Below are 13,913 nucleotides of genomic sequence, written 5' to 3'. Positions count from 1 at the left end.
CATTAAAGATCTTTTGATCTATTTTCAAGAAACCTGTTTTTTTTTTGTTTTTTTTTTAAACACAACAGAAGCACCAAAGATAACATCAGATGTTTCAGGGTTTTGTTTTTCATTCTGGAAAGAATAGCATGCTTCAACTGTTTAGCTGTACATCTGAATCGCTTCAGGCTGACAGACAGGTGCTAGAAAACACAACATGCAGCAAGATATACATCTAGGAATAGTTATTATAATATAATAAAAGCAACGTGAAATGGAGAAGAAACATGAAGATGATGCTACATAATAATCTAACAACATTTATATAGAAATTATATGATAAACACACACACAAATATTTAGGAAATTCCTTTGCAGTAAAATTTTATATCCAGGCCTAAGCTCTATTCTTAGAAGCTTAAATAATAAAAAAGAGAGAACAGTTCTATTCAAAAAAGAAAAAAACTGTAGAATGTTGTCCATTCCCACATCCTGATTTAACTATTTTTTGCATCTCACTTTTTTTCCCCTCATTTTTTCCACAAAGTGACTGTCGGAGAGGAAAACAAGCTGTGACCTCTGACACCTAACGACTTTCTGCAGTGTCAAAGGTTAAACAATGTTTCCAGCAATTTGGGCGACAACTAATTGCTCGTATAAATTTTTTTTTTGAGGTACTGGTTTCATAGGAAAGAAAAGAAGGAAAAGAAAACATCCAGGTTGTGGAAGGTGTATCGGGACAGACAGACAGACAGACAGACAGGAAGACGGACTGAGGAGGCATTATGATTAATGAGCAAAAAAAAAAAGATTTAAAAAAGATTATGCATTTATGAGAACATCTTTTTAAGAACAATAATATATTTACTGTTGTCACTATTACATACATCTTACACTATTATTAATGTACATAGTACATTACACTATTACTATATAGCCTTTATTATTATTATTATTATTATTATTATTATTATTGTGTTATAGCTAAATGGTCAGAGTTAGTGTCATGAACAGCTACTCCTCCTGGGTTCTATCAGGAGCAGGAAGGAGCAGTCTGGAGCACCAGGACTCCCGGTAATGATTTTGCCCCGTGAGGACACCGGAAGTGGGGCACTGGGACTCTTCCTTTATGGGCTCCTCACAGCTGTGTTTGTTCTTGATGCAACCACAGAGCTAGCAGGTGGGCACCGGCGCGCGCATGCGCACACACACACACACACACACACCGATATGAGCTACATGGAAACTTCCGCGAGCTCTCTTTGATGGGCAAAAAATAAGCGCACAGGACACCAGTTACCCCACCGGAAATGTGGTGGGTAGGGTGGGGGGAAATACTACGTCAACATTTGGGTAATAATTACATCCAGCTGGCTAAATGATGTCTATTAAAATCTACAGACGAAAACCTTTAAAAATATAACTATAGTCACATTATGAGGTTGGTTGGTTAATTAATTAATTAATTAATTGCTGAATAATATAACAATTAATAATAGCTAAGGGTGGAGCAATAACCGCGGTATAACTAGGATTCACAGATTATATCTGGTATTATTTCGAGTTTTAGAAATAACTTAAGGACTCTTACAAACAGGATTTTTTTATTACTGTTTTTTTTAATAAAATGTAAATTATTAATGATTAAACCGCTGCAGATTAGATCAATTGATTTTCGGCTAATTAATATTCTTACCCCCTTCCGGACAATAAAACTCTTCAAGGCATCTCAGGGCTTCGATCATGTACCCGAGTTGAAACAAATTAAAAGTCTGTAATATGTAATACAGTTAAATCCAAGGTTTCAAAATTAAATAAAGATAAGAATAAAGTAATTTGTCATTTCTGCATCTATTTGAGAGGATAGACGGGACCTAATTAACAGAAAAGGAAAGTTTGTTTCTCAATTTATTAATTCACTAAAATCTATTACCTTTTAATTTATACAGTTAAAAGATCCACTAATTGTGATTTTAGTTGATTAGTAGATTATGGAAGTGTCATGAATAGTGCAAGGATCAATACATGTAATAATAAACACTTTAGCTTGTAAGAAGTTGTTTCTTTAATCTAAAATAATTATTATTGAAACTTCTTAGAGAGAATTAAACAGGCTGTAAAACTGAGCGAACACTTTTAAAAGAACACAATCAGGAGTTTTATAGACTAAACGCTCTGTGAATCACATTTTCCGTTTTCTCTCACAGCCCATTTTACGCCACATTAACCATCACTGAGGGACATTTTTGTACCGAATATAACATAAGGAATAACACCACATCAGGAAGACCACGGCCATATTGGAGCGCAGAATATTTCCTTTCAAATAATTTCACCATGAAACTGAGAGCTTTATCGAGACCCAAGCTGAGATTGATCCAGGCTCTAAAATTAGTATCGGGGTCATGCAAAGTGCTCATCTTCTTCACCTGTCGAACCCTGAGCAGCCCTGGGCTGTCTGACTGCAGCTTGAACACAATACTCAGTTTGTCCTTTATGGCTAATGGAGGCTTGCTGAAGTGGGAGGACAATAGAGCAATGACCTCTGTGACCTGTGGAATTGAAGTGTTCGCACTGTGTAAGGCAGGTACTCATTGTCAGAGGCACTGATTGACTTCTTGAATGACTATGCTGTTAAAAAGCGCTTATTAATACAGTATGTCAGAATAAAACATGACCCAGTGACTGCGATAGAGGCTGTATTATACTCTCAGAAAAACAAACTTTTCCTTCATCGTCACTGGGGTGCAGAATTAAGGAAACATGTTTTGTACCTTAAAGAACATTAACAATCATTGATGAGACTCATTGATGATAATGACCTTTATTTATTGCTCACACTCAGAAAAAAAAGTACATTATAATAAATATTATAACAAAGTACATTATTTAGGGGTACAATGGCTTGTCGCTGGGGCAGTACCCTCTAAGGTACTTATGTGCCCCTTTGAAATACTGCTAGGGAACCTTTTTGGTCCTAAAAATGTACACAGTTACCTTCAGGTCCAACAATGAGCCCTAGAGGGTAGAATAGTGTCCAGTATATTATTCCATCCACATTCACTGGATATGAGCAATCATGTGCTCTGATTGGCTACTCTACTACGAGGATATCAGCTCTTATACCGTGAGTAGAGAAAAACAAAATGGCGGCTCGTGCTGCTGAAACAACTGAGGATGAAATAAAAACTCGACTCGAAAACAGCCCCCCCAAAAATACCAAAAAAAGCAACAAAATACGGAATGAAAGTATTTGATGGTAAAAACATATCTTTTTTTTTAATTAAAAAATTTCAAGAATTATCACATTTTTCACAAATTGCTCCTGTCATTTCGCCGGTTTGTTTACATTCTAAGCGGAAATGATTTTGTCGGACGTTTTGTATAAAGTTATTTATCGAATTTGCAAAAAATAAAAATGCTCAGTTTCTCAAACTCCAGTGAATGTGGATAGAATAAAACAGTTATTCCACTCAATCTCGTCGTACATGGCTGATAGCCACCATCAGCTCATGTACGACTGGATTTCATGGAATAACTTAATTGCTCCTTGGGGGACAGAAATGGACTCCTGCTGTATTCCTGACAGTACATTATTATTATCATAATCATCATCATCTGAACTAAGCAGTAGTTCCAAAACCTGAATCAGTGATAATTTAAAAAGTTTTAAAATGATCACAGATGTTTTATATACATATATATATATACATACACACACACATTATATACACACACATACATACACACATATATTACACACACACAAACACACGATCCTGATCAGAGGTTTTTTTTAATTATTATTTTATTAAAATTATAGTTGGGGTTAGATTGTCATTGTGTACATGCTTTTTTTTTTTTAAGTGGTTGAGCTTTTTAATAACTAAAATAACCTTTAAGAAAAAAAGAAGTGTGACTAGAATAGCCCATTTAAACCAGTAATCAGTTAATTATTATAATATTCATAATAGTGGGGCGGCACGGTGGTGTAGTGGTTAGCGCTGTCGCCTCACAGCAAGAAGGTCCTGGGTTCGAGCCCCGGGGCCGGCGAGGGCCTTTCTGTGCGGAGTTTGCATGTTCTCCCCGTGTCCGCGTGGGTTTCCTCCGGGTGCTCCGGTTTCCCCCACAGTCCAAAGACATGCAGGTTAGGTTAACTGGTGACTCTAAATTGACCGTAGGTGTGAATGTGAGTGTGAATGGTTGTCTGTGTCTATGTGTCAGCCCTGTGATGACCTGGCGACTTGTCCAGGGTGTACCCCGCCTTTCGCCCGTAGTCAGCTGGGATAGGCTCCAGCTTGCCTGCGACCCTGTAGAAGGATAAAGCGGCTAGAGATAATGAGATGAGATGAGATTCATAATAGTACTGTAGTTCATGATGATTTTTATTTATCATGGGGGGGGAAAAAAAGAAAAAAAAAACCTTATAAAATCCCTGGTGCATCGCCTGGACACCAAGTCTAGGCAGTGCATTGGTTTCAGAAGATTATTTTCGGATAAAACAAACAAAATTGTGCGTTTTAGAGCCAGTAAAAATAAAGCCTATAGTTTTGCAGTGGTGGTGTCTTGGCGCATGCGCATTAACTCTGGGGATGGGATTTATTCCAGACAGATAGCGGAAGGCTTTGTTGAGTGTATTCAAAGTGTACAGGAGATGGAGGTAGGAAGCCATTATCATTGGGGGGGGGAGTCCAGACCAGAGGTCATGGACAAAACTTCGAAAGGATGTCCAGAGATGACAAGGACCGACTTAATGAAGGTCCACAGTGAGTTGAAGTGGGTTTTGTCTTACACCTTCCTGCGGCCGGCGTCTCGCCCGCTGTTATTTTTCCTCTACAAGATGAGAACCCCCCATCTTCTTCTTCCTGTACAGTCTGATGGGATATTCCAAACTGCATGCGATGTTTTTGATGCTTTCCCGCCACCTTGTCTGAGGGAAGAGGCACGTGACTGAGGAAAAACTCTTGAACTATTATTAATTGTATTGTTCCTGAAACACTGCATTTTAACTAAATGACGCCATTTACACAAGAATGACGCAAGATTAAAAAAAAAAAAGGTCACAGGAAATTTAGTTTGTGGTGGGAAAATATAGATAATGGCGGGAAAAAAATAGCTTTAGTGTTTCCTGCACTCTCAGAGATGAAAGGTCACTGGGTTGGTACCAGAGCAATTATCGACACTTTAACGATCTTTTGGTCATTGCAAAAGCATAAAAGATTTTCAATACGTTAATTGTGCATGAATAATTACTCAAACTTCCACTGGAAAAATAGGAATTCTCGATTACTTAGTGTATCAGATCACGTGACACCGTTCCACAATTAGACACCTTTGTCCACAGTTATCGACACCCAGATTTGTATTAATTTCTAGTTTTGTAGTCTACCAATAAATGTCAACAGGCAACCAACATTGTAACCACATGAAAGTCCAGGTCAAAGGTCGCGTGTAATTCCTTGAACCAAAATATAAAATGTTGACTGATATTGTAACATGTGGTAGAGATCTAAAACAAACTGCAAAAAAAAATCTGAATAGAATAGAAAAATCTGAATATTTCAAACATGCAATTTTTTATATGCTCGGAATTTAATTCTGGTCTAATTCTATTTATTGCAATAGGATTCCAAATACTCGATAAACATTCCATTTTGTTATGAATCAGAAAAAAGATATAAAACCGCAGCACTTTTTTTTTTTTAAAGTACTTCATCTACTTCAACAATGTTACACAAAGATCAATCCATAACAGTTGTAAATGTCGCTTAAATCCACAAGTTGTCGATAATGGTGGACACCGGTGAAAGTGGTCACTATTATCGACACCTCACGTGACTTCTCAAACGCGCGTTTAGAGACAAAATGATGACTCAAATGAAAGAGTAATAAACAAAGTAGGTTTCGACAAGATCATGAAATATTGGTGAATTCGATCAGTAAAAACATGTCCATGAACTTTCCACCATGCTTACCTGCGATGATAACGTCCGGGTTTTCATCAAATTGGTCATCATGCGCACCCCCCCCAAAAAAAAAAAATGGTAACGAGCTGTGTCATCAGACGACAAGATCAAAGGGTGAAGGGGGTCTTCCGGTTGATTAATTAACCAATAACAACAACAACAACAACAACTGCTGTAACTGAAACTCACCTTTGTAAAACTGTTTTTTTACTGGTAAATCTGAAAAGGTGTTGATAATTATGGACCGTCAATAATTGTCGTCACCACTCTAGAACTGGTACATCTTTTATACCTTTAAAAATAAGTTAAGGTACATAATTGGACCTTAAGGACAGCTGATGTACCTCGAAAGTTTTATTAAAAGCTAATTAAAAAGATACACCACACATTATTTCTACCACAAAAAGGTACCAACCTTTCATAAAGACGTAATAGCTAGGGTTAGCTAGGATATGTACTGTAGGTATCCTACAGATATCCTTGAATTTGTGGAAAAACAGCAGACACCCAAGTTAAAACAAAACTAATTTATTTTGGGGGGGGGTTGATTAATCCATCACACTCGCTGTTTCATTAGAAACAAATTTCAGTGTAATAAAACACAATAACACAATCAGTGTCACAATTCATTTGCCCGCTTCAGGAGATTTTTTCCGTGGCTAAGCAGGCCCAATGAATCTTGCTAACAAACAGGCCTGTCCGTGCGCTACTGATTAACTCGGTGTGATGAATGCAGGCAGGGTCAGTCCACAGGGCAGCGTTTAAGTTCGCCACCGGTTTCTAAGAAAACAAACCGTGAGTTATACGCAGCCGCTCAGGTGCGACTTGAGAGCACGAATACAAATCTCTCGAAGCAGGAAAGCAAACAGTGTCGATGGAAAAAGTTTCAGCTTTGCGCCTGACAGTGTAACGGATTAAAACGGCCAGTTTGTGTTTGTGTGCTATTAAGTTGGCCGTGCTTGATGAATTGAAACAAAACGTTTGACCTTTTGAGCTTGGTAAAGGTGACTAATGAATTACCCGACAAGAATCTGCTCATTTCATTTCAGGATGCCACTTGATCTAGAACTGTTTCAGCAGTAATGCTGTATCCTAGCTCCCAACATTCTTTATTTAAAACACTAACATTTTCCACGACACACCACCGAGACGTCATTCGGCTTGGCTTACATTCCAGGAGAAGAACTGCCAAGCTTAATGAACCCGTGTGAATGGTGAAGAGCATTTCGTACGCTTCCCAACTTTCTCACACAGGTATGACGAGACCAACCCAACATTTGGGTTTGATGGTGTTTGGTGAAGGATGCTCAGTCACTGTGTTCTGGGATTTAGATCAGGCCTGGAGCACAGAGCAGATGGAGACTCGTGTTAACTTCAATAGCCACAGATAAACACAAAGAAATGGGAGCCATACTGGAACACATGGCTTGAATTAATAGGCATATGGTCCCAGAGTTTTCTGAAAGTATTCTTAAAGACTCACTCCATTCACGTCTTGGTTATTTAATTGATTATTATTGATTGTTCATCCTTCTGGCTGGAAGTACAGGGCTGCACAAGAACCCCAGTTATAAAATCCATCATTGAGCTTTGTGTGTATCTGTGTGCCGAGCTCAAACTTTTAAGCCTGTTCAAAACCCACTTTTCATGTAATGCGATGCAAGTTAGCAAGAACCTTTTGAGACGGAGAAAACTGCTAATATGCTTCGATGTAACCTTCATATTCAAACATTCCCACATTTTACACCCTAGGAAGCGAAGAGGGTTAATTTGTAACTCAGCTCTCTGTGTAAATAGACCAGAGGCTGATGCGCTGATCCTTTGAACCTGCTGCCATCAGACGTCTCGAAGGCTCCAGATGGTTGCTGAAGGCCACGCTGTGAACCAAATCTTTGTGGTGCTGCAGGACAGCAAGTGGCTTCATCTTCTTCCAGCTGAAAATCCGCACACTTCCGTCCCAGCCAGCTGTCGCTACAATCTTACCGTCACAACGGATACGCAGATGGGACACTCCAGGATTGGTCAATGGCACAGAGTCCTGAATCTGTGGAGCCACAAGGAAGAAGTTCAAGGTTAGCTGGGATGTTTTGGCTGGCTACAAATGATCACAACAGCCATTTTGGAAAAGCAGGCTTGTTCTTGCACGCCGTGGTAACACGGTAGTTAAAGCTCTGTCCTAGTGACAGGAAGCTTCAAATGTTAGGACTTCCAGAGAACCACTGTTGGGTATTTGAGAAAGACCTTCAACACTCAACTGCCAAGTCTTGTGCTGAGATTAGATTTAACTTCACAGTGATTTGCTTCGGATAAAAACATCTACCAAATATGGATGTTAGCAGAGTAGTGACTTTACCAACTTCTTATTTGGCAGCAGAAAATTTTCTGTTGTTGGTGCACAGGGGTAAATTAGAGTATCTTCCAAACATGAAGTTATGTCTTGTTAGCGTTCCTTCTAGAACAAACAAATTAAAGAAACATCCTAAACTATTCTCTACGCCTACTATTTTCAAGTCTTGGTCCAGCCCTTGAGCACCCTGCCAAACTTGTACAAATGGCTAATTAGCACATTATTTGTTAGAATTAGTTAGGAATTGGAATTCCTTCATCACAAACTAGCATATGGGATACACCCTTAATCTCTGCTTTCACACAAAATCTAAATGCTTCACTCGGGTCAACTGGCCTTGAATAACGAAGAGGAATTGGCATTTAAATTCTGTGACAAGTAAACAAGTGAGACAAATGATCTTGTTGTTTAGCGATTTGGATTACTGTGAATCCATATGCAAAAAAGGAACAAAGCAAAGATCTATGACCAGATCCACCAATCAGCTGATGCGATGACAGTTACCCAAACGATCTGGCAGAGGGAATTTACACACGACTCCGGCGATTCACTCATCACCCATAAAACATGAAAACGTTTCTCATACAACTATTTGGTTTGGAGTTTAAAAAAAAAAAAAAAAAAAACTTGGCTAAACTATCTTTGACGGACAGAACGTGCAAAAGAGCAAAATAGAAAGTGAAGCAATTTTTGCTGAAAGTTTTCACTGAGAAATTTTGCATTTCTTCAAGTGTTGCCTTTGACAGTAAAAGCTGTGGACCGTGGCATAAGGGACCCAATAAATAAGGGGGAGAAATGGCCGCCTGCTAAACGTTACCGATCTACAGAGCCTCTGTGATCTACGGCGGCTCAGAGACCAGATAAATCTCTGTAATGGGCAGCACTGTGACATATTGTAAAGTATTACAGCGAGATCATTATCTTCACTCGCTCTCTAGTGCAAAGACACGGAGGTACGTGCTGCACGAACGGCCACATGCCGTATGCTCTACACGTGTGTGTGATTGAGTGAATAGACGCAAGTCTTTGTCTATGCAAGTGCATGCATCTGTTTAAGGATGACCTAGTCACATGCAGACCCATGTGTGTAACTAGAATGTGTAGACCTGTATTTATTACACACACACACACTTGTAGTCTTTGGCAAGAGACACTGTATAAGTAAATAATTGTGTGTGCATGTGTACGTATATCAAGATTGCATATATTTGTGTACATAAATATATGTGTTTATATGTATAGCACATAATAGTATAAATACAAAAACAGTGTATACATATTAAGCATGCAGGTAGGTGTGTGTGTAAATAAATAGAAATGTAGCAATACCGCCGGTCTTTGGAGTGTGCATAAGTGCATTCGCGTGTGTGTTAGGCAAAAGGTACATACTGTATGTAATTATAATGAATATATTGATGAATGTATACATGTGCATTCGTGCTTGCGTGCCCCCGTGTGTGTTTTGCGTCTCGACGAGAGGCATCTGGTCTCGATGCTGGAATCAAACGGCCGAGCGTAAAATCGACTTCATAAGCATTGTCCGGAGAGACTGATGGACTCGTCTGCGTTTGGAGACAGTGAAGGATTTGTCAGCGTGCTCGTGCTCCTGCTCGCAAAATCAGAGCCATTCGGGTGTGCATGTGGAAGATATAAAGCAGCCAGGTATTCCCAAAGCGAGACAGCAGAGGAATGCACTGGCAAAAGCACTGTGTGTCAGAAACACTAGCAAACATCACTTTAATGCATGGGTTGAAAAAAAAAAAAAAGAAAAGAAAAGAAAAGAAAAAAGGGACAGCTCAGATAAATGGTAACGCAACCTGAGGATTCAAAGTGCATGACTCAAAAATACAATTCATAACGATTTCTAAGCACAGGCAAAAGAGCAGTTTGTTTTAGCACTGTGGTTTGGTTTAGTAACACTTTGCAGTTCATAAAAATAAAGATTCTGCAAAGTTAAATGTTCAAATAATGAACAATGTTACCGCAACGGGTGTGTTTTATCATTATTAACTCGTTAAAAAAAAATGATCGAAATTCATGTTAAGCATGGTTAAAGTTAAGGATATGGTGGAGGTTTAGTAATTTTTATTCTATCCACATTCACTGGATATGAGCAATCGTGCACTCTGATTGGCTACTCTACTACTCAGATAATCAGCTCATATACCATGAGTAGAGAAGGTTACAGTTATGGTTACAAGGTTACAGTTATGGGCAAATTTTGGTGGGGTTAGTACTTTGAAATTAAAAATATTTCACAAAAGCCAAGCCTAACATTGTGGATGAGTGTTAGCAGTCTTGTTGCTTAACAATTTGGAGAAATTCATATCAGACAATTAGAAAATTCTGAAAAATTCATGTTAATACGAGTGTTCTTAGCACAGTTCTTAGAAATTGACCGAATCCAGCTTGTATAGAAGCCGTGGTTATGGTTAGGTTTAAGTTCCCCAAGTATTCATCAATTCAGAGGAATTCTGATATTCAAAACCATTTTAGCAGTCTTAGCATTTAGCAGTTCATGAAATGTTCAGAAGTTAAATGTTAGCACTGTGCATGGGTATTAGTTATGATGAAATTTCCCTTACTCCTTAATTCCCATAAGAAAATCCGATCCAAAGAAACTGGACCTTGGTCAAGAATCAAAGTCCATTTACAACTTGTAGAAATGAATAAATACCACAATCAGGGAATTAATAGTTACCACAACTGGGGACTTTTCGCAGTCCCCTATTGCATTCAGCAATTCATTTAAATTCACACAAGCTAAGGTGAAATATTTAGACATTAGTGTTACCATTACGAGTGGGCATTAGTTATTATTAAATTTCCCTCTCTCTTTAACTCCCATACAAAAATATCCAAAGGAACTTGACCTTGGTCATAGGGGCTCCTACAGCATCAGGTTGGCCTGATCAAGAACGGAACTCAATCAGGGATTGAGACCTGAGGAGCTGAGGGACTTTCTCCCACGGACAAGGAGGAGGAGAGTGGGTGTGCGAGAGAGAGAGAGAGAGAGAGAGAGAGAGAGAGAGAGAGAGAGAGAGAGAGAGAGAGAGAGCGAGATGGATCGCTCTGCACTAAAGCTGGTATGCTTAGCCTTAAAAACGGTCCATCTGGTCCAAATTACTGCGCTGATAATGATGGGTTAATGTGCCTATCTGTGTTTGTTTTCCTTCCCGTAGTTTGTGTCAGGGAAATACATCCAGTTCATTAAGAGAACATACCAGGATGATAAAACGATCACAAGAAAATAAATAAAATATAAAAAAGGAATGATTTGAAGAAAGCTGATGAAAAGAGAGATACACCCTCCCCCTCATTTAAATTCACTTTGTAAACACCAATTTAATTTTTTCCCTTTTTTTTTTTTTATTGGGGATGCACCTGGATTTTAGACACCATAGTAATCAAAATAATAATAAAAGTATGGTATTTATTAAAAAAAAAAAGAAACTTGAGGCATTCATTTTTTGACATTAAACATTAGAAAACAAACAAAAAAATGTATTACTTTACAAGTAAAAAAAAAAAAAAAGCAAGGAGAATTGTTAATAAGGTCCTTTGCTGTCCTGCTTTCCCTCGATCATTACCCAGGTACCTTGTGTCAGTACTCAGTCTGTGCCTCCACTGTGCTACCTGATTTGTGTATCATGATTCATCGATCTGATTTGTGTCCCTTATTATTATTATTATCATCCAATCAGCATTATCATTATTTGATCTGAATCCTATGTAGCAGAAAGACAGACAAAATAGAAACATTACCCCCAACTGTGCTCATCTGCACTGATACCCAAACCGGCTTCATTACCCGAAATGCGTGTTCTTACCCAATCTACGTCCCCAATTTTGATCTGTAATCTAGGTCCCTTTGTCAGTACCAGTTTGCATTACCTGTTTCACATTCCGTGTATTACTATCCAACCTGCATCCCCGTATTAGTCCCTGATCTTTACTTTAGATGCCAGTTCTCAACTTGAGCCCCCATTAAAATAGGAACAGTTCCCTCATGTTTGTACCCAATAAGCATACCTGATCTGTGTTATTATCCAATCTATGCTGTCCAGTGTAGTACCTAACCTGCATTCTGTTTTAATATTCATTTTACATTCCCATGCCAGACGTACCCCACATTGGTACCGGACCTGCACTCTCAAGGACAGCAACAAATGTCTATTAACCCACACTGGTACCCAATCTGTGTGTTACCCAACAGTAGTACCTGACCTGTACTTCAATGCATACTACCTCACACTGGTCCCCAACCTGCACTTCAAAGGAATGTTGTTACACCACATCTGTACCTGTCATGTTCTCGTAAGGACAGCACCCAATGAATGTTACCTCACATTAGTTCCCAAAATTAGTAACATGACTTCAGGTTGCAAGGACAGCACCCATTGAGTACTACCACTACTTTGGTACACAACCTGAGCTGGCAAAGACAGCAACCAGTGTGTTACCCTAAATTCCAACATGACCTGTGCTTGCAAGTATAGCACATAATCTGCTACCCCACATTGGTACCCAATCTGTACTTGCAACAACAGCATCCTATACGGTACGTGTTACCCCACATTGGTGCCTGACCTGAGCTTCCAAGGACAGCATCCTACATGTGTTACCCCACAATGGTACCTGACCTTGCAACAACTGTATCCTATACGTTAATCCACATTGGTACCGGACTTAGCTGGCAACAACAGCATCCTATATGTGTTACCCCACATTGGTGCCTGACCTGAGCTCCCAAGGACAGCATCCTAATAAGTTACCCCACACTGGTACTGGTCCTCAGCTTCCAAGGATAGCATCCTATACTTGTTAACCCACATTGGTACCTGACCTTGCAACAACAGCATCCTTTACACTAACCCACATTCATACCTGACCTGAGCTCCCAAGGATAGCATCCTATATGCGTTACCACACATTGGTACTGTACCTGACCTGAGCTTGCAACAACAGCATCCTATGTGTTACCCTACACTGGTATCTGACCTGAGCTTCCAAGGACAACATCCTATATGTGTTACCCTGCAATGGTACCTGACCTGAGCTTGCAACAACTGCATCCTATACGTTAATCCACATTGGTACCAGACCTAGCTGGCAAAAACAGCATCCTATATGCGTTACCCCACACTGGTACCTGACCTGAGCTTCCAAGGACAGTATCCTATACGTGTTACCCCACAGTGGTTTACCCTCTGAACCCATTACTGATCTAGCATCCACCAGATTTGACCTCTAGAAATCTGATCAACCCTTGGTTTAGGTGTGGCCTGAAATTTAACTTAGTTTTTTTTCCTAGAAATTTCCATCCACATGGGTAAAACTGCTAGATTGCAGATTTTAGATCATGGCTCCAAGAGCAACTACATCATCCAAAGATGGAAAACACACAGATTGTTTTCTCTCATTAATAAAAGCTGTTTAGCTCTCATTAATAAAAAGTTTTCTCCTGGGAGACATGGCGAAGAATGCTAGAAAATGTTCTGCAATGAAGTTCCAACTCTTTTATATATCACTCTTTAAGATCCATCACTCAGTGTTGCCCAAGTATTTCTTCAAAGTTGGGTTGAACACAAGTATGTAATATTAATCTCTTTCTAGCGCAC

At 39.2% G+C, this 13,913-nt stretch overlaps 1 protein-coding gene across 1 annotated transcript in view; it reads right to left on the bottom strand.

Moving 5' to 3' along the window:
* Nucleotides 1-6,457: 6,457 nt before the first annotated feature.
* Nucleotides 6,458-13,913, bottom strand: part of gnb1l (guanine nucleotide binding protein (G protein), beta polypeptide 1-like) — a 44,918-nt gene continuing 37,462 nt past the window's right edge. Inside the window, exon 8 of the mRNA XM_060907491.1 lies at nt 6,458-7,989. Coding sequence (XP_060763474.1) covers nt 7,723-7,989 — 267 coding nt within the window. The 3' untranslated portion in view covers nt 6,458-7,722. The remainder of the gene's footprint in view (nt 7,990-13,913) is intronic.

Source organism: Neoarius graeffei, chromosome 24 (genome assembly GCF_027579695.1).
Source record: "Neoarius graeffei isolate fNeoGra1 chromosome 24, fNeoGra1.pri, whole genome shotgun sequence".
Taxonomy (NCBI): domain Eukaryota; kingdom Metazoa; phylum Chordata; class Actinopteri; order Siluriformes; family Ariidae; genus Neoarius; species Neoarius graeffei.
This window is presented reverse-complemented; position numbering and strand designations above follow the sequence as displayed.